The 21,372-nt window shown below is 44.6% G+C and overlaps 1 protein-coding gene and 1 long non-coding RNA gene across 4 annotated transcripts in view; one reads left to right on the forward strand and one right to left on the reverse strand.

Moving 5' to 3' along the window:
* TWIST2 (twist family bHLH transcription factor 2) overlaps positions 1 to 2,533 on the reverse strand; it is a 35,710-nt gene extending 33,177 nt beyond the window's left edge. Inside the window, exon 1 of the mRNA XM_005022507.6 lies at positions 1,772 to 2,533. Within this exon, the coding sequence (XP_005022564.1) occupies positions 1,809 to 2,291 (483 nt within the window). The 5' untranslated portion in view covers positions 2,292 to 2,533 and the 3' untranslated portion in view covers positions 1,772 to 1,808. The remainder of the gene's footprint in view (positions 1 to 1,771) is intronic.
* Positions 2,534 to 10,533: 8,000 nt separating this feature from the next.
* LOC110353246 (uncharacterized) lies at positions 10,534 to 19,731 on the forward strand. Of its 3 annotated transcripts, XR_003498416.3 has the most exons (4): positions 10,534 to 11,257; positions 11,496 to 11,587; positions 12,763 to 13,387; positions 18,354 to 19,731. It is a non-coding gene; the product is annotated as an uncharacterized lncRNA (long non-coding RNA). The 3 variants fall into 3 exon arrangements; XR_011810731.1 differs by lacking the exons at positions 12,763 to 13,387; positions 18,354 to 19,731 and adding an exon at positions 15,044 to 15,865; XR_005267287.2 differs by lacking the exon at positions 12,763 to 13,387 and having other exon boundaries at positions 10,538 to 11,257.
* Positions 19,732 to 21,372: the final 1,641 nt, after the last annotated feature.

A 21,372-nucleotide genomic window follows, 5' to 3' on the forward strand; every position in this document is an offset into this window, starting at 1 on the left:
AATAGAGGGGAATGGGTATATATTAGATAACAGATTTTAAAAAACCATTGGCTAATGGCAGCACATCACTTAGGAAACAACAGAATAAATGCATTGTTCCATCCCAGCGCTTCAGTATTCAGCCAATCTAAACTGCTGAAGAAATATGTGTTTGGGACATTTTACATCTGTTTTTGACAAGAAGCCTGGGTTTTGCGTGTGTTTTGTTAATCTATTTGCTGTAGCTCTTTCAGCCAGATTAGCATGGGAAAAGGCACTCTGTCTTACAAACGGGGAGTTTACCCTTTTAGAAAGTGACTCGACTTTGGCTTTTCACAGTTGAAATTAGGGCACAGCAATGCAAAAAATAGCAATGCTAGTAATAGCCATAAAACCCCCGACAGCCGCGTTACCTATTTAAGCAAAACTGAACAGCAGACAGCCTTTATTTCCTGAGAGCGTGCAATGGGTAGAGCAACTGATTTTCAAGCAGCCTGGCATTTTGGGGGGTCCCCAGGAGAGCATGGACAAACTTTAATTGCAGCACCGAAACGCAGACAGCTTCAAGACGCGAAGGAAGCATTTACTTGAAGTGGTTTCTAAAATGGTTTCAAGTCTGCGTTTTACACCACCAGTAAGCCCTGCCTGAGCGCTGCTTGGCTTTTTCAAATAACATACCGTGGCTCTATCAAGGTTTTTAAACGGGCCATTGATTACTGCTACAACAAGGATGGAATTGCCTCCGCAAACAAGCCTGGCCAATGGGCTGGGACAAACTTTCTCCCTGTCTTTAAGGAGCTGGTTCTCCGGGTGATGGAATTATTTCATGCACCACGTTATGGGGGGCAAATTCCCTTTTTGAGCCGACTGTGTCCTGCAGCAGCGAGCAGGGTTAGTGGGCTCTGCTTTATGTACCGAGCCCTGGGGAGCCACCGGCCCTGCGCAAACTCTGGCTGATACAACGCAGAGCCGCTCTGCTTAATTAGCTTGAGATGAGGGTGTTATTAAGAGCTGCTCTTTTTTTTTTTTTTTTTTTTTTCCTTCTTTCTGTTTATTCCTCCCTCCCACCCCAAACATTACAAAGGCAATGTAAAGAGGAAGCAGCTTTCTGGCAATGGAAAATGATGAGGAAGGGTTTAGTGCTGAGAGTAAATCAGAAACTACGATAAAAGCCTAACACCAACCTTCGCTCTGCTGGCGCTTTGAGGAAGGGAAACCAAACCAGACGAAAATTTACCCGAGCCTCCTCTATCTTTGTTTGCCTTTATTGAGGGAGGGGGAAGGGGCCACGGCCCGGGGGGCAGCCGACATCTGCTGCTCGTTTCTTTTTGCAGAAACCCAACGCGGGGTGCAGTGGGGTGAGCCGAACCCTGCCGGGGTCCCCCAGGCCCCCCGCTCCCTCTCCGCCAAGAGGATGCGGCCACCCCGGGGGCTGCACGCCTGGCCCTGGGGTTTTTTTGGGCACAGCCACCCTCGGCGTGGCGCGGCAGCTGTTTCGGATCCCCTTGTCAGCCTGTTTTACAGATCGCCTTTTCCCCTCTTAAAACCCTTCCCCAAAGCAGGCGCTTTCTGGCAACTCTCACCCCATGGCGGTTCCCCCTTCCCTCGTCCCTGCAATCCCCTTTCTGCTCCCCAGTCCTTGCAGAGCAACACAACGCCAATTTTTTTTTTTTTCCAAAAAATATAAAAGATGCTGCACATCTAAATAATTATTTTCCTTTTTTCTCTTTTTCTATATTTCCTCCGCTGCGTGCACCCCGTCCCGCGCCCCGAGAAGAAAAGCGGTACCTACCCCTTCGGCAGCCGCGCTCGCCTCGGCCGGGCGGTGGCTAGTGTGAGGCCGACATGGACCACGCTCCCTCCATCCTCCACACCGAGAAGGCATAACTCAGCCTCTCGTGAGCCACGTAACTGCAGCTCGTCATCTTACTGTCCATCTCGTCGCTCTGTAGCACCTGGTAGAGGAAGTCTATATACCGCGCCGCGAGCTTGAGGGTCTGGATTTTACTGAGTTTGTCAGAGGGCAACGTGGGGATGATTTTCCTCAGGGCGGCAAAAGCTTCATTGAGCGACTGAGTCCTCTGCCTCTCTCTGACATTGGCCAGGATCCTCTGGCTCTGCAGTTCTTCATAGGATTGGGAGCTGGGACTAGACTTTTTCCCCCTCTTCCCTGGGTTGGGGCTGCCATCTTCGCTGGACTTCTTACTGTATCTTCTCTTCCTGCCAAATCTCTTTGGCTGCCTTTCCAGCTCCTCTTCACTGGTCCCCAAGCTATCCACAGGGGAAACAGGAGAACTGGAGCTTTCTTCCATGCTTTCTGCAAGAAGGGGAGGGGAAGAGCCTTTCCCCCCCTCCTTATGTTATGTGAGTGTGTGTGTCTTAAATGTGCTTTAAATTCCTGAGACAGATCCTTTGGAAAAACAGGAGGGTTTTTTTTTTTTTTGCTGACCAAACGTTTTCCAGGTTGCTTGAAGGGCTCTTATTTCAAGGACGGGGTTGTGCAAAAAAATTGAGGTCTCGGAGAGAGGAAGTTATTCTAACTTTTTGGAAACTTTAGCTGAGCTCAGTTGCTAAATAGTTGTCAGAAGTGAGGGAGGTGCGGGGCTCCCTTCTGATTGGCTGGCCAGGTCGGTGGGAGGAAAGCTTTTCCCCTGCTAAACTTTCACAGTTTTATGTTACACTTAACTAAAATCTTGGGAATGCACCTCGAATAAAAGATAGCTCGCGACCACCACCCCCCACCCCAGGAGATGCACAGCGTGACACTGGGACAGGGACCCTGGTGGAGCCCCCCCAGTGTCCCCACATGGGATTTTGGGGTGCCCCCTTCCCGCATGCAGCGAGGCAGAGAGTGAGCGTGTCGCTCTCACCCCAGCTGAGGTTGCTGCCCCTCTTTTTCAGGGACCTCGCAGTCCGCTGCATGCCCCCACTGCCACCCCAGGACCACCCCATGGGTGATGTCAGGGTGGCAGAAGCTCCCTGGGATGCACTGGGTGGAGGTTTGGGGACAGCTGGCAGGGTACTGCTGGTGGGGGGCACGGAGAGACCCTCCCAGACAGAGCAGGGGTCATCCCAAAGCGGGGGATAGCTTCTGGAAAGCCCTGCAGATTGTGCCCCAGAGCTCGTCTGCCTCCCGTTTTTCTCCCCACTTCTCTCCTTGGAGCCCTTTTTGGGAAGTGAGAGACAAAGTGGATCAGAGGATCTTTTCCTCCAGTCTATCCAGCAGCTGAAATCGTGGGATCCCCAGGCATATAAAACTGTGGCAGGGGCCCTCGGGTTTCTGACACATCAGACAGAAGTCAGCAGATCTCTTTTATTCTCTCCATCACACCGGAGAAAATTTGGGAAAACTCTGCTCGCTTCCATGGAGCTCGTGCAGAGAAAATTCGGATTTGGACCTCTGATTTCAGCAAAAGCCCAGATTGCAGGAACAGACACATTCCTGAGCAGCGAATATCATGTTTTCGATACGGAGCAGGAAAATAAAATACATTTTAAAAAAGTGAAAGACAAAAGAAACTCGTAAAACGTAGATGTTGTATCAGAAGAATTAGTTTGGAGTACATTTCTTTGCAAAGTTTTCCAGTAGGTATCAACACTCATTAATGGAAAAAATAATGTCTGGTTTGATTGGAAAGTGTTCTTTGGTAGGAGAAGGAATTTTGGCTTGCCTGGGGCTGACTCCACTACTGGTAGGTAATGTTTATAGTGGAAAGACTTCCCCAGGCAGCCCCCGGGGAGAGCCTGTGTTTGCTTTCAAAAGGAAAGGTTTTCAGGTGCAGCACAGAAGTCGGAAAGCGAGGCAGTTCTGCAAATAGATTTTTAATCCAATTTAAGACCCCGCCGAGGTGGACGGGACGGGTGCCTCCCGCTCGCACCCCAAAGCCAGGTTTCCAGAAGGGTTTGGGGCATGCAACTGGGGCCAAGGGTTGGTCACTGCTCTGTGTCTGCAACCTGGAGGTCCGTGATCAGATGCTGCCCTTAGCTGAGTTAGGGCTAGAGACATCTAAACCCGAGCTACAGCCCTTCGCCTGTCCCGTAAGTGAGACAAAGCTCTGTCGGTGCAGAGGCACCGAGGTCAAACTGCACCTCGGAGGGCAAAGCCCCCCTTGTAAGTGAAAATATCACGGCACAAGCTGGGGAAACCTACACCGAAGCCCAGAGGGACATCTCCTCCCTCCAGCCACAAAAAGCAGGGCTTCCGAAGCAAGCAGGTTTCCCTTCCCTTCCCAGTGCAACGCCGCGGAGCTGCGTGGTGAGCAGGAGGGCAGCGGGGCTGTGCACGGTGTGTGCTGCCCAGAGGCACTGTCAGAGCCTGCAAAGGCTTCCCGGGGAGGGCACGGGGCTGCTCAGGGCTGAGTGTGAGAGTGCCAGGAGCATGGGGAGCAGAGCTGAGCTCTGAGAGCAAGCAGAGCCACTCGTGGCTGCCTCTCCTCTCCGCTGCCCTGCTGAGGTGCGTGCAATGCATAGTTTGTGTCTTCCTTTTGCCCCCACAGTGACCACCGAGGCAGGGCTTGATGTTCTTGGGCTTGAGGTTCTCCCATGGGGTGAGACTCGGTCCTTCCAGGGACGGGGGACAGAAGGGTTTTGGGGGCATGTATCCCAAAACACACTCCTCTCATCTGACGCAACCATTTTGTCTTTGTGGTAGCCACTGAGCTCATCCCGTGTAAGCACGGCCATGGGAAGGCAGAGCAGGGTACATGCAGCTCCTGGGCATCATGGGCTTAGCTCCACGTGGCTTAGCCCCAGTCCAGCTCAAATCTTGTCCAGGCTGCGCAGCATGGAGCAGGCACGGGGCTCCCAATGTTCCTCCACATCCTGCGTGCACCACGGCTGCATTAAATAACTGCGTGAGCAGCCCCGGCCCCCTGCCTGGCTTCTGTGAGCAAGCCCAAAGGACTGTTTGCATGACAGAACAAGGCAGGATTTCTCCCTAAGGGGGATCTTGCTGTGCACAACCTCTAAATGCGCAAAGCTTTTTAGTATCAAGTGGGCTTCATTATGGGAAATTAATGGTGAAACCAGGCTGTGCCATAACTATAAAGTCTATAAGCCCAGCTCTGACTAGCATCGTTCCAGAGCTGCTGGGTATGTCTGTACCCTTTACAGCCACCGATTCCCATAGCAGCACTAGAGCTACGTGTGGTGTTGACAATACTGCAAGTATCCTCCCTTGGAGCAGACCAAAGGCATGGTCTACGTGTGTAGCAGAGCCAGGTGAAATGTGATCTGGTTCTCCTGAAGGAAGAAGGAGTTTGAGAGGTTTGTGGTGGGCCCCGTGGCACAAAGGTACCTCTGGCACAGGAGGATGGTGGATGCATCCTTCCTGCTGCACGGCAAAGAGGGGACAAAATGGAAACTGTAATGTGAAAAATAGACAAGTTTTGTGGGAGTTTTATGTTCTGTTTTAAAGGAGTGTCACCCACTGTGCTGCTGCTGCTGTTTCGGGCTTCTAAAGTTAATTGTTAGAGGAGAACAGGGAATATAGACTGGACTTCAGGGTCAGTGATTATTCTCCATACAAAAGCTGTGGTCCTTTGTCCCACCAGCAGGACCTGGCCAGCAAATCACCCTTTCCATGCTGCAGAGGATCTGGATCTCCGTCTCCTGCTGTCCTACCCCTCTGCTTCCAGTGGGAAGCCAGGAAAGGTTGGGTGCCCTGGGGGCCAGGGGGATAGCATTTCAGCATGCTTTTCCAGCTCTTCACTGTTGGGGGGCTGCCAAAGACACAAGTTTTTGGAGCAAACTGAAAGAAGAAAGATGCTGTCGTGCTCACTGCCTTCCTCCTCCTTACTACCACTGCTAGGGACAAGTGGTGCTTCCCCCTTCAGAAATGCCCCGATTGCAAATTGAATGGCCTCTACTGCAGCCAGGTCTTCTTAAGCTGATTCTTTCCCTTACTTCTGGTGTGGCATAGAAAGGCGATAATTCCTTGGTGAGTGGGCGGTGGGTGCTAAATGTGACCTGGGGCATGCATCTTCCCTGTGCTGTCTTTGCAAGGACAGCCGTGCCTCGCGTTGCAATTCCCCTTCATGTTTTTTGTTTCCTTCGGCTGTGTGCTGCACGGATGGATGTTTCCCGAAGCACAGACCCAGCAGTGACAACTTTATAATCAAAAGCAAAGGAGCAGTGAGTGAACAGCAGAGATAAGAGGCAGGAGGGAAGGAGAGCAAGGCTTTAGGGATAAGACAGTGGGAGCAGAGCGCAGTTTCAAAGTAATTGGATATGCTAACGTCGGAGTTTTGCGCAGGAATGTACATCTGTTTCTGAACTGTTACCAGCTGATGTGCCCGCTCTTCCTTTCTGCTTTCTCGGCTGCAAACCCTGAGAGCAGCAGGCACACAAGAGAGAAGGAGAAGCTGAGCAGGGGACAGCAGTCTGGCTGCTTGCTGACCCTGCCAGTAAATGCAGCCGAGGTAAAGGAATACTTCTGGTGGGCAGGGGTGGTGCTGGTGGCAGCTTAGGTGGCTTCCTCAACTTTGTGCTTGAGGAGCTGGAAATACGGACCTGTTCAGGAGAGTGACAGAAAATAACATGGGGAAGAACTTCCTGAAAAAGCCCTGCAGGCCCTTTGTCCATCATCCCTTTATGAGGCTGGCAGCTACCACCAAGTTTTGACCATGCGTGTGAATCACAAGGGCCATTTCCCCTCATCAGGTTTCCTCAAGAGCAATGCTTTCAAAAGCATAATTTGTCCCTCACATTCCTCCTGCAATACTCACAAGAATGACCAAAGCCAAATGTTGGGAAAGGTGTGTGTACTCGTTATATGGGTATCCAGACCCTACATTGCCCAAACACTTGCTTTTTCTGTTTCTTTCTCTCAGATCATAAATCTTGCTTTATCTGCTGTGTACAATGCCAGGGCAGACTGTCTACAGTGTAAGATGGATGCCAACCAGAAATAACTTTCAAGGAATATCACAGCACGTCAGATTGTTAAAATGTGCAGTAATTCGCAGCTTTCCTATCCAAGGCCCAGCCTCTGCAAAGCACTCGAGCATGACTTGGAAAACAGCACTGCATCTGAGACGTGTCAGCTCCTGTGGAACACAGGTAGGTGTGTAAGGCTACATATATATGCCAATTAAAGACCAAGTTTCTGATCTGAACAACCTCTGATATATATATATATATGTATATATGTATGTATATAAGGATCTTCAGTGGATTCAGCATGCTTTGAATTGGGGTCTGACGCATCAGTGGGCCATGTCACAGCTCCTGGTAGTCCAAGCTCCATTGTCAGTGGGAGAAGGATAATTTAGACCAGATCCAGTTCTGTCTCGAACGCTTGGTGCAGTGTTTCAAGTCTGATTGTTGATTGCTGGCAAGATTAGAAATCTGTCCAATTTCTCGTGTCAGTATAGTTGGAAAGATAGTGTGTGTCCTGTCCTGCTGCAGGAAGAAACCAAAATGCACTGGCATTGCAATTGTGGATTCTATTTTTAATGACAGTGTAAAGGGAAAAAAAAAAAAAAAAAAAAAAAAAAAAAAACAGCATTAGGGGGAATAAAAAGTAGTAGCTATCGTGATTCCAAAAATAACATTTCTATTTTAGATCATTTACCCAAGGCCACCACTAATTGCAGATCAGAGCAGAATGTCTCCCTGGGAATCCACAGGGAAGACAGTTTTTTCCTCTTTTTGGAAGGTGAAATATTAATTGCGGCTGCAGCAGTAGTAACTGTAGCTTAAAACCTGGGCTAGGAAAAATGAAAATATTTTTTTCATGAACTGGAAAATCAAAGCATGTGAAGTATTTTATTCTCCTTGCCTTTTCTTCCCCCGTCTCCAGCCTCATGAAATGGGGGAGGAAGGGATTCCTACCAGTGTCGAGGAGAACCCAAAACTGATCTGGCTTCAAGGCAGGTATACATGTATTGATAAAAACATCAAGTTTGGCCCCCAGTTTTTCAGTATTGCTTGACAGCTTCTCCATCTGCAGGAGGTGGAAAACTGCTTCCACCGAGGAGTCAGGATCTGTGGCAGAGGTGAAACGGTTGATTTTAGCAGTGCAAGCTGCAGACTATTATCTGGGAAGAGTTTGACCAGGCTGAAATCCTCTCTGAAAGGATCAGCAGGCTCCCAGGGTGAAAACCATTTCTGCTGGGCACAGACAGCATCTGCAAACACCCTACCCCTTTGTACACCTCCTGCTTTGGGTCCAGGCAGTCTGCATGGTGGTATTTTGAGCACAACAGCCTGTGGTGGAATTACTCTTTTGACACATTCTGAAACCCAGAGTTACTTGAATTCACATGGCTGGAAAGGCCACCAAGAAAAAGTCCAAAGTATTATTGCTGGTATTCCTACATTTCAATATTTTTGAGGATAGCCCAGGACCCCGGAGAATTAAGTCAGACTTCTAGTTAACCATTTTGTGAGTTGAAAAGGTAGCAACATGGTACGGGAAAGCAAAGCCCTGGTGTAATTATAATGTCATTGAAATAAATGTTTTTCCTCGTGAGTCCACTGGTTTGACATCCAAATCACTTTTCCTCACTTACCCTCAAATTAAAGCAGTTTTAAGGCCATGTCAAGGGCATGTGTGGCACTGGTGACATGCCTCCATGTTGCTGGTCAGAGGAGATTGAAAATGCCTCCTAACTGCACAAATTCACCCTGAAAAATTGCATGACATGCAGGAAGGCAGATTGAGAAGCAGCTTTGTTTGCCTGGGTGTATCGCTCCGTAGACATGCACACAGTGTGGAGGGATTCATCACCCTGAACTTCAGCCAAAGAAATTTTAACTGTTGAGACTACCTCTAGAGTTTAACCACCAAGGTACATCATCTGGAGGTTCAGTTTTTGGGTATTGGGGAATCCAAAACAATGGACTCGGACACAGATAGTTACTAGATAGCTCTGCGTGGAGGAGGTGAAGCCCTCCCAGGGTGCTGGATGCATCTGCTGGTGGCCCCAGCTCAGCCTCGAGAACATCTGTGCTGGAGCCTACCAGGATTTGGGGAATTTTCAGAATTTAGAAAATTCCAATTTTGAATGTCAGGGCAAAACAAAAGGAAACTTTTTAGGGTTTCTGAAGTGGGGAAAGCTGAATTTTTGAGGAGAATAGGATGGGTCAGTTAAATCTTTTGTAGTCTTTTTGGCCAACTCTGAACTTTACCTTGGCTTTGGCTAATACATAAGCTTGCAGACACCCAAGCCTTCCTCTGCCCAGATAAAAACAGGCAACATCTGTCCTCACTTCTCACCCCCCTGCACTGTAATTGTCCAATCATTTCTTCCAGGGTCTAAGGCATAGTTGAGGCCATGTATCATGTTGCATGTGTCTTCTGGCTAAGGGAGACTGGACAGATCATTAGCAGCACTTGTTGATGGGCTGGATGGGTCACTGCTGAGTGACAGGTCATTCATCACAGTTCCCAGTGGTGAAAGGTCTTGCCTTCAAATGGTTCCCACTCCCCATCGGCCTGGTAGTGGGATTGTAGAGATGGGATCTAGGTTTCCTGCTGCAGAAAAGAAGAGCTCTACTTGTTGGGTCATTGCCACTGCTGGGCCAACTCAAGAAATTGGGCCGAGCCTCCCCTAATATTCATTCACTTTAAAAAGACACCTAAACCTTCTGCCTGAAAGTCTATAGAGCTAGTTTTGAGCCAAAACACAGCTGTTCTCCCATACTTTGATGGAAAAAACAAATGCCTAATATCTTCCCTTTCTTGGAAACTCTGCTCAAAAATCACATCCACTCTTCCTTTCCTATTCATCTTTTTAGCCACATTTTAACTTTTTATTAAGTTCTTTCCCAACAGTGCTTCTCTACGCTCTCTGTGCGGCTTTCGGTATTAGAGACATTCCCACAGCAGGAGGACAAAATACATCATCCCAGCCCCCAGCCTGTTTATTGCTTTTTGTCTGAAGAACGTGGGCCTAACCCATAGCCTCAGAAGAGCTGTGGCTCACGCTCTGTGGGGTTTGGTGGTCTTGTTTAACATCTTCTACACCTTAGTGTCTCAGCAGAAGGTGAGATCTGGCGAGGAGACCCTCAATAATCAGCACTGAGATGAAGGGAATTGGACAGGATCCTCCTTTCCTTGCTTTTTTGTGTTCAAATGGTTGACAAGAGGGAAGGGCTATCACCTTGGAGAACCCCCTGGATGACTGCTGAACTTCTCACCAACTAAATAAATAAAAACATGGCAGAATTCATTATTGAATTGTTTAGAAAAACGTTTTAAATAGATTCTTTTAAATAGAACATTTAAAGAAACATTCCTAAGAAAATATAATGTATTTTGAAAAAAGCAACCTAACCCTGACCCCCTTACTTCAACATGCTTCAGTTTAAGTGTCCTTGTTTCTCCTGGTACTTTAGCTGTCTGCTTCCCCTGTTCCCCCTTTGGACAGCCCTAACAGACCTTGAGAGCTGAGCAGGAGGCCAGCAGGAGGAGGCTCACTATGTCCAGGGTTACCTGGCCACCAGTGGAGTGAGCACAGAAAGCCACAGTGCTTTACTTTGAGTTCTGCTACAGCGATGGGCTGGTACCTCCAGATGAAATTGCTTAGTTATCAGTTGATTTATCTTCTCTTTGGTGTTTAACTCGTTACTGAAGGGTTGAAATCTTACATTGAAAAAGAAAGAAAAAAAAAAAAAAAAAAAAAAAAGCCTTGCTGAGTAGCTACACTTAGAACATCAGAAGAGACATTCAACCAAACCTGCTCAGCTGAGAGGGAACGTTATTTTTCTTAGCCTGATTAAAACTTCTTCTTTGTCTTTACTAACACCTGTTTGACTCAAGCACCTGAATAAACTTTGAGGAGGAAAGATAGCTTTGTTAAAGACTCAAGTGGACCTCAGAAGATCAGGTTCCACTTCTGGGACCCTCAGCAAATCCAGGGGAAGCCAGGCTTGACATTCCTATTGAGATCTGTGGAGAAAAAGCAGGAAAACCCAATCATTTCTTTCAGAAACAATTAGGTGAAAAGCCCCAACCCAAACAAACAAATTCTCAAAAGTTAAGGTTTGTAGAATTTAAAAGAAGCAATCATAACAAAACATAAATTACTAGCATTATTTTTGGAGTGTTGTTACAGAAATATGAAATGTACTGGCTGTTTTCTCAAGAGTAATGACCTCTATTTGTGTGGACCATATTGTCTGTTGGGGTATTGTGAACAATTGCCCCAGTCTTCTTGACCTAGATCTGGCTGCAAATACACCACTGAGCAGACATCAAAGCTGGTCTGAGGAACATGTAGTAGCTGAAGCACTGGAAATGAAATTATCAAGGAAACAGCTGCACCCCTGGAAGGTACAGGAAGAGCATTCCTGCAAAGCATCTGTGAATTGCATGTGTGGTGTCAGGGAGGATGCATGTTTGGGTGAGGTAGCAGATATTTTAATCCCCTGGCCTGCTGCATTCAGGAGTCAGAGTATCCTTCCCACTCCCTTGCTCCCATCAATGGCTATCTCCATTGCATCCCTGGTGTTCTCTGCTGGGCAAGGGTGACTCACTGGATATTATATTGCACCTTGCGTTCTACCTTCAGCATCGCAGATGAGAAGTGGCTTTGGGAAATATTCCTTTTGGTGAGGCTATAAGACGCATTACAGGGCTGGATGCACCAGTACAGTCTTCATGGTGAGTCACATTTCAGTCTCTGTGGTATGTGGTCAACTTCAAGTATATAAGGCATTATACGAAGTTAATATTTATGTGTGTGTGTATATATATATATATATATTGAAATTAAGGGGGTAATACATGTACTCAAATCCTCCCCAGGAGCAGCCCCTGTTCAGGAGACATGGGCAGCATTGCAGCCTAAGGATGTCATCTAGCCTTCATGGTATCCAATCCCCGAATTAAAACAATAATACTGAATAGTAGATTTCTTTGCTATGAGGAAGAGCACCACAGCCTATAGTGGATTGCAAAGTATTACATTTTTCTGTATTTTTCCTCAAGAGTTCTTTTAACTTGCATTTAATTGTTGAAGGAGGAGAGCTATAAAATATACCTGTCCTCAGCCTGAACCTCCTGAAGCTTTTTCATTATCAATTGAGCTTTGTGATTTTTTTTTTTTTTCTGGCATCAATACTACTGTGATGTTTCATTTCCTTCTATTTTGCGCTTTTGGCAAAGATAAAGTTTACTGTCGGTTCCACTATATTCTCTATCAGGTGACCCAGAATGTGATCCACAACTTGCAAAGTCAGCAGAAAACTTTATGTTGCTCTCAGCAGGCTTTACAGCGACCTTTAATAATTCTGCTCTCCCAAGGGGGCTGAAGTATGAATCCAGTAGGCATTTGTCGTGTCTCCATCTCCTAAAGGGCCAATAATTTCTTGCAATATTTTTGTAGGCCTTTGATCCATCACTGTTGCCTGATTGTGCTTTGAAGACTTAATAGTGCCCCATATCCCGCACTTATTAAATTCAAATTCTCCAGTTGCATTTCCCTGGAAGATACATAAAAATAACACATGGAGGAAATATAACTGGAAGATCCTTTGTATAAGCTGGCTTACGTTTCTTATGTGGGGAAGACACTGAAACCATTGCTTTTACACTCGTGACAGAACCATCTGTATAATTTTGATGTAGTGGAGCATATCTGAAAAAGCAATAATAGGTTGGGGATCTGTGTGCTGGCATCAAAGCTTCAATTTTTTGAGTGCCGCTAGGCAGCCTTTCATTTAGCAAGAATTATCATTAGATGGGCCTCACAGTAATAATTGCCACAAGCTCTGACAATAGATGGGTCTGGTGGGATTTATTGCAGTTTTATCGTGATCAGGACATCGTTATTTCAGGGCTGGGAAAAGAATACCATTGAAGGCTCCTAGAAGTGCTCAGCTGATTGAAAGGGAAAGGTGAAACAGATAAGCCATTTTCTTGAGGATTGGAAGAGAACAGAGTGGGAAATGTAGCCTGTTTGAGGAGGAACCACTATTGCATCCAAGCAGGAGGACAACTGGTCCATAAATCACTGAATGGCCTTGGGGATCCCCAGGTTGCTAGGTCCCCTTCCCATCCTTTACCAGAAGTGTGGTGAGGAACTTCTGCTCAAGAGTGATGTCTGGAGACTGCACCTAGGCATCTGGCAATTGGGCACAGGTGAAACCTCCCATCCAGATGGCTCGAGAGGCTCTGAATTTGGTAAGGATTCTTTGAGGATTCATTCTTCTGGGCAGTCGCTCCACAACTCTGCTTCTCCCAACCTGCTTGTTTGTCTTCTATCTTCCTTCTGTGCTGGGGAAAGCACAGATCCACAATGAAAGTGGATCTACTCCATCAAAAGCACAAGCAGCACTTTCTGGACATTTGGCGGGGTTGGTGGGACACATACCTTCTAGCTTACGAGGCGAAGCCTAAATTAAAAGCTAAAAGAGTCAGCGTCTCACTGCATGTTGTGCAACCAGAGCTCAGCGATATTTTGTAAGTAGAGTTGCTCCATGGTTTTTGTTTCTGTTTTTCAGTGGGATCTGATTTTTTGATGGTAGCATATGCTAGTTTTGATGAAAAACTGATTTGGAAAACAAAATGGGGGAAAAATGGTTGAAAATAAACAACTTGTTTTCAAGGAAGTTGAGGATTTCCTAAAGGAAGTTTTCAGAAGCATGAGAGATTTTGTTGGGGAAAAGCAGGAGGCCACAGGCGTCAGTGCTTACTGCTAGTATTGCAAAAGATGAATCCTCACAGATTGATAAAATAATTCTGAAAACCCCAAAGTGTGACTGCTATTTTAGTACACTCTTTCTTCTCTGTACAAAAATACTAATGGGGATGTGGATGCGAGGAGATTTTGAAATGAAACTTTTCAAGATGAGTTTTGCTTTGGAAAAGGGGCAGAGAAGCATAACACACTATTAAGATTTCACTGTTTCGCTGATTTATTTAGCTGCAGGCAGGGATAGGCAGACTGCATTGCTCCCAACACACATGGGGTAAAACTCCTCGTGCATGCAGTGGGAGCAAAGTGAAGCCAGTGCAGACTGATTTAGAAATTTGCAAGCAAACATCTGTCAGGCACTCAGCAGAGATGAATAACAAAATCAGACTGGAGCAGACATATGACGAAATCCTTCCATGTGGAGGGAAGGGGAAGGGGGAGGGAGATGGCAATCCAACGTGTACTAATATTTTTGTTATAATGCAAGGCGTATCAGTAACACACACACGTGAAGCTATGGAAATGTGCAGAATATTGTTGTGCCATATGTTTTAAATATCATTAAGTAGGCCAGTTTTGTTGTATATTTGATATTCTGGCTGTTGTCACTAGGAATGGCCCAACCAATTCATATGGAATATGAATTGGCCTTAAACTTTGTCTAATCGCTGACCCAAAGAGAGTTTGCAAAATGCATTTCTAACCTGAGAAATGACAGGCTGAATCTTGCGCTGTGGGAGGAGGCCAATTGGTCATACGCTTGACCCAGATACAAATCTCTTGGGTTAAAAATAAAGAGGCTGTTGGATAGCAGGGATCAAAACATGTCACTGATAAGATTTGTTTTGCTTTGTTTTCTTTTTGCTGGAAAAATACATCTCAGGCAAAAATTCTGGTCATAATTTTTTGCAAGTTAGAGTTTTCAATATTTTCCCATTGGTGTCTCAAAACAAGGAGGAAGTAATGAAATGTTGATTTATCCACATTTTTAATTTGGAAATTGATGTAAAACTTATACGTTCTTTCAGATTCCCCCCCAAAAGAGGAACAATTAAATTTGAAAAGTGAAAGAATTTTTCCTTCTTATATGATTTCTTACATTTTGAAAAGAGAGGAACCCCACCCAATTCCTCAGTGTTTTAGATAAGGAGCGTTGCCCTCAATTTTGAAATGCTTAAATAAAAGCCTCCTAAGTTTAGAAGAAAGCAAGAGCATTATTTCTACAGACAAATTCTTTTATTTCACTCCTGCTTTTTTGTTTGGAAGGGTCTCCCTGTCAGAAGAAGAATAGAGCAGAGGAAATCAGGGTGTGGAGAGTCATAGAGTCATTTTTTTATTATTAACATTTCTTCAAGGAATTCTTGCTTCTTTTCCACTTTTTTTTTTTTTTTTTTTTTTTTTTTTTTTAATTCCCCATTGAGAACAAGGAGGAATCAGTGAGATAAACAGCGGGGACCACTCATGCGTGACAGATCCTTTTGCCTCTCATCCCCACCTCTTGGAAATGAAATTGAACTCATGAAGAATTTCAAATGAAAACACCACGCAACGGATTTTGGGGGGTGGGAAAATCTGCTTGCATGCCTGGGTAGTCTTAGTTTCTCTTTGCAGAATGTGGGCTGAGACCTGAACATCTCGCAGGGCTCCTTCCTGTTCCCACATCTGTGCCAGGAATCGGCCTCTGCGGGAGGATTTCGGTTAACGTGTCCTGGGAAGACGGGAGCCAGAGGGAGATGTAGCTCCCTCTCTCAGAGCTATCCCGAATCTGCAGCCCCTACACAAGTAAGGGCACTAACGCTGCTTTTGTTGCTGGAGTTGGCTGTGAATGTGCACGAGGATCAGAGCCCATGACTCAGAAGATGCTGTTTTTGCAAGCACTTCGCCGACTACAAAGTCACTGTCAGAGTTTGGCTTTACCTTGCTAAACCTTTATGTAAAAAGCATTTCCTTTCCCCAGAAGAAAGCTGCTTGCTGGCAATTAAACCAGCAGCTGTTTACTCCCAGATTTGCTCTTCCTTGGTGCCATCAATTAGCTCGTCACTGAAGTCAAAGACTTTCAGAGGCATCAATCATCCCGACTTTTATGCTCCAGACAGATCAATTGGGTTGTTCAATAATAAAATTCTCTGCCAGTATTTGCTGCTTCCATTTCATTTTACACATTAGGGTCTAGTGCGGGAACATCCAAAAAGCAGAAATTGTGGGTGCAGAAATTGTATAAGGCCCTTTGGAGAAAAACTGAGGTTCAAAACACGGGCTGGACCAAATCGCCGTGATGTGTTGAAAATTCAGGCAGGCCTCCTGGGAGCCATTAATGCTCCTCACTGCTTTAATCACATGTTCAAAAGCTTAAAGCCAAAATGCTTTGTTTGATCACTTCGGCCTCTTGTTTATGGTAGGCTAGAGTGCTTTAGCCACTTACACCTGTTTAGAGACCACTGATGTGCTTGCCTAAATTTTTTTAGTCCCCACCTATTTCTTTTATCTCTTTTAAACTTTACACGTTTCCCTGTGCTATTTTAGCTTAACCCTTTAAACAATACTGTCTTCCCACAGAAAGAAAGTAGGATAAAAAGTAGAACAAAAAGCAAAACCACCATCCCTAAATTTATCTCTTCCTATGCCCTTTGCAGCAGGAAGAGAGGGAAAAGTGCTGGAGTGAGGCAACTGATCTTGGTTCGGAGATTTTGAGAATTGCCAAGTCTGCTATTTCTTCTAGTGGTCTGGTTACCCTTAGAAGAGCACATTTTATTCTCATTTCACAGATGGGATGTCTATGGGGTGCTTTCACCCTGTAAAGCTACTGGTACAGGACTCTTGGCTGTCCAAGAGCAGAGGGGTTTTGGGAATCACTTGGCACTGTGGTGGTGAAGGCAGAGAGGGAGAGGGGACAGCTAGGATGTTAATGTGATACTATTTCAGTCTGGAGATCATTCATCAATGCTTCTTTGGTTCATGAGGTAGTTTTGGGTTGATAAATCTGTCGCCAGTGATGGTTCGGTCACATTTCAATGTCCCTGCAAGTTCTCTTGCAAACGATGGCATTTCTGCTGTGATGGAGATGTTTCATCCAGCCCCATTTTGAGTCACTGCACGGTCCATGGCTGTATTTCAGTCCACTTACCAAATGTGACAAAAGCAATTCTGGCTCCTTCGCTGCAGTGACTCATAAGGACAAGTTTTTAAGATATTAAGTCCCAGGAGCGGGGCCAAGAGAGTTCAGACACTGCCTGCCTCACAGTTGCTGTCTCCGTCCTTCTCCATTGCGTGTTTACATATCAGCTGGAAATTTCCTAAATAAGTTGACTCTAACCATCAACAAATACCATTCAGATAATGCACATTTCATGGTAGTTTTCAGTACTCTGCCTACAGGAGGATATAAAAACTTCTTTTGTTATAATATAGCCTCCTTGGCAGCTTGTAACTCAGTGGGAAAGACTCTGGATTCCTGGAGGAGCACACTGTGTCAGCGATTTTGGGTATTTCAGGGAGCGTGAGGCCTCACTGGGGAAAAAGGAAAGCCCGAGAAAAACACTGCTCTCCTTTAAGATGAATCAGTAATCAAATTAGGTCAAAAATCAAAATGTGCTAGTAAAGGGTGTGAAAAGACAATCTCTATCCACAGATCTGGTGGGCTTTTATAGGAAATGGGAACTCTGCCAGCTGTCTACTGAGTGTGTGTCTGTGTCATATTTCATTTCAAAATGAAAATTCAAGGGAGTGAAATCTTCCATACACACTTCCCAGTACTTTAGTTAGCTTAGTAAGGTGTCGGCAGAGGTAGCTTCCATCTCCGGGTGTGCACAACCCAAAAGGGGATGCCCTTGAGCGGGGACATTTGGGGGACTTTGTTCCGAGGGGCACAGGCATCCGATGATCTGTCGCCTCTCTGAGACAGGCATCAAGGTGTCCCCGGCCAGGATTTCTTCCATCCCGAGTGCTTTCTATGCTCCACGTTCCTTAAGAACCTTTGTATTTTCAAGGAAGATTGTTCTTTGAATGCAGGAGATCCAAGTAAAAAGGTTGAAATGTATTAAAGCTTCCTAGTGAAATCATTTCCCCACCAAACTGACATTTTGCACTAATAAAAAAAAATCTGGAAAGGGTTTGTTTTCCTGAGAAAATCCTGAGTTCAACATTAAAAGTATCACAAAAGGTTGGATGGGAGATCTTTTCTTTTCTTTTTCTTTTTTTTTTTTTTTTTTAATTATTATTATTATTAAAATAATTGCAAACATAATTTTCACAGAAAATCTAATGTTAAAGAAAATATAGATCTTGAGTTGAAAATTTTGACTGGGTCAGTTGTGGCTTTTTACTTTTACTTTTTCATTGCAAATCCATATAGAACTTTGCTCTCTGCCTTATTTGCTCTGATCAACTCTGTAAAACATAGTAGAGAGTTCATGTACTCAGTCATAAAATGCATCACATTGTTTTTCCTAATGAATAATAACAGAATGGCATAATTTTGGTTTCTCATTGGAAAAAAAAAATGCAATGACCTTTTTCCTTTTTTTTTTTTTTTTTCCCTACCTAAACTGCTCTGCACAGAAGAAGTGTCTTTTCAGATCAAGGGTGGGAGATTGGAGGGTTGTTTGGCAGGTGTTGTGTGTGTTCACCAAAAAAAAAAAAACTCTGCCAATGTAGAAAACATTTCATAGAAGTAGAATTTTTTTTGCTTTTAATTTTTTTAACATCTCTTTTTCTTGAACACGTGGCTTGTAGGGTGGAGGCATCTTGGACACTGCTCTTTTGCTGTCAGATATGCAGCCCTTCCATGCAGTCCTTGTAAGCAGGAAAGAGCTACAGGACTCCTGCTCTGAATGTCAAGTTTGAAAGTGAAGCGGCATCAGTGTGGCTGATTAAAGGAGCTGACGCCAAAGAGAAATGTCATGGACAGTTTAGAAAAGCAGATTGAAATGGCTTTAAAATGTGGAAGAAGGGTCTTGGAGCTGAATTTAGGAGGGAACTCCCGACCTCCTTCACAGCCCCCTACTCTGGGAAGTACCACAAAGACTAAGCTGCTTGGGAAAACACATCTACAAGTTGTTGTTGTTGTTGTTTTAGCTGACATATTAAAAATGAAAGAAAAAAAAATCCTCCAGAATATTTCTTTTCAGTAAAGAGCCTTCTTTCAACAACAAAAAGACAATTCAAAGGAATATTTCAAATGGCTGTTTTTAATTAACTCACGTGATCAGCTGGTGGAAGAATTAAATTAGAGTTGCCTGATTTTATTATGGGTCCATTTTATCCACAGACCAGCAAAGGTAAAAGGCAAAACTTCCGTGAAGGGCCTGATCCAGGGCATGCTGGAGGTTTGGAAAGACCCCCTCCAACTCCTGGCATCTTTCAACTGGGTTGATCGATAATTCACAATCCACCTCTAAATTTATCAGCTCACTGTCTTTAACTGAGTGTATTTTACATGGATTTATTTTTAATCATGTGCTGTGGTGCAATGGGCTGTTTGGCGAAGAGGCTTTATAGACCCAACGTGTACACTTTTGGGGGAAGATAATTACACGAGTTCAAAGTCTCGTCAGCCAATCGTATTTTGGTATTCATGCAAGCTGTTTCATAATGCTGTTTTGAACCCTGTTGGTGGCATAATTAAGATTTAATTAAATACAGGAATAGAAACATGTTGTTCATTTGACCATCTGTGAGTCAATGACTACAGTGGTTTTCTAAGTTTCTACGCTACATGCTGTTAGTGAGTGTTTCATATTATTTTCCATCTCCCCAACCATAGTTGCACGTTTTCAGAGCCACTGAAGAGCCAGAGCAGATATTATAATCTTGTGTTGATGATCATCTCTTTCTGCTGTTCTCAGCTATTGATAACACTGAGCACAGTTAAACCTTTTAAGTGTAGCATGAGCTGCTAAGACATCAAGGAACAGAAATGCCAGGAAGAAACGATAGCTTCATCCGAAGACAAAAATAAAAGAGAGGGTGCATTTTGTTTCCTTCATTTTTTTGGTGGAGGCATGTACAAGCCAGTGGTACCCAACCTTTAATAACAATAATAATGTAGATTCAAGCACTTTTTTCTCAGAGTCTTCCTAGAGCACCTAGCACAAAGCAGCATTGCTCTCAGTTTCAGGATGGATGTGCCAGAGATGTTCAAAGTGTAGCAACAATCAAGTACCCAAGTGCACATCAGGGCTCCAGAGTACCAGTTTCTACACTATCCAGAGCTCAGAAGACGTTTAGCTGATGTGCCAAATAGTGCATTTTTTATGTTGACAAAAGCTATTTGTGAGTTGGTGTTGAATATAAGTTCGATTTAACTGAAAAGGGTGGGTTTCTCCTAATTAAAGTTGTTTTTTTACTGAAATTTTAGAAGGGAAATGTTTTGATTTCAACAAGATATTATGAGACTAAATTTGGTTAAATGTTGTGTTTTTAAATAGTGCAAAGTTCACCCCAAGCCAAAACTGAAACATTTTGTTTCAGATACAATGAAATGTCATGTTTGATCTGAGCATTTTTTCCCTACTGTTTTCTGGTTTAGTGGATAAAAGAAAAAAAAAAAAATGTTTGACTTAACTCAAACAATATTTATTCTTTATGGGATTTTTCTTTTTCTTTTTATTGGGGGGGAGGGGGTAGAGGGTGGAGGGGACGGAATGGGAGTGTCGACCACCAACCCCCAAAACTTTTTCCAAAACTTTTGCTGAAGCATCTAGGAAAAACACAGAAGGATTTGCCCTTGCTCCTGTTTGAGTTCCTCTTGTAGTCTACCAAAATAAGCTATACATTTTCTTTTCTCACAAGACAGCTTTTAAAATCAGAATTTTCACAAATACATTTGATTAACTATTTTTTTTTCTGTATTTAAACACTTTTTATTTCTTGTTTTCACTTTCTCTTTTGGTTTTCTGCTTTGGTATACAAATGATGGTGATCAATCAGGTGAGTAACAAAGGGCACTGCCAACAATTAAAAAAAAAATGTTTCAGAAAGTGAACACTTCCCAGAAGGGGAGGAAATTGGGGGACGGGGGGGGGGGGATGTGGGGGGGGGGGGGGGCGGGGGAGTGGTGGAAGCTAGAAATGACTAGCAAAACCTTAGCAGGAATTGATCCATGAGCTTTCACAGTCATGATCCTGATGCAGATGAATTTGATTCAGTGTTTCACAGTGACGTTCCTGCTAATGATGCTCTCCTGTGAGCATGTGGAGGACGTGACAATACCATCTCCTCTGATGCTTAATTTATTATAGTCTCCATGAATTTTCAGGGCTCAGAAATGACTTTTACCTGCCATATTCTTCCATGTGATTCCAGCTACTCGCTGAATAGATCAGAGGCAGGAGTGGTGCGGGTGCTTCAGAGCTTACCAAAGGCCGTTTTGGCTCCCACCATCATGAACTGGTGACAGCAGCCCTGTGGTCCCAATTTCTGAACTAACCGTGCTCTTCTCTTGAAAACGCTGCTGAAATATATCCCAGCCATCTCTGGCTCTGCTGCTGTTCCTCTCATCTTTATTGTCATGCATGTCACATCTTGGAGAGCTCACGGCTCCCAGTGCAACAACATTTTTGGCAACAGGGAATGATAATTTTCAAGGGGGTGCTTCAGAGTGCTGCAGGACAGGGGCTATCAGCTTCTGTCTCCTCTTGAGATTCAAGGACTTTGCTGAAAGAAGGATATAGTATAACGAGGAGTTGCTTTCATTCTTTTGCCCATCCCCTATTTCAATGATATTTGAAAGTCCCTGCCGGTTTCAGTTCTA

This window comes from Anas platyrhynchos, chromosome 7 (assembly GCF_047663525.1).
Source record: "Anas platyrhynchos isolate ZD024472 breed Pekin duck chromosome 7, IASCAAS_PekinDuck_T2T, whole genome shotgun sequence".
In the NCBI taxonomy this organism is placed as follows: Eukaryota; Metazoa; Chordata; class Aves; order Anseriformes; family Anatidae; genus Anas; species Anas platyrhynchos.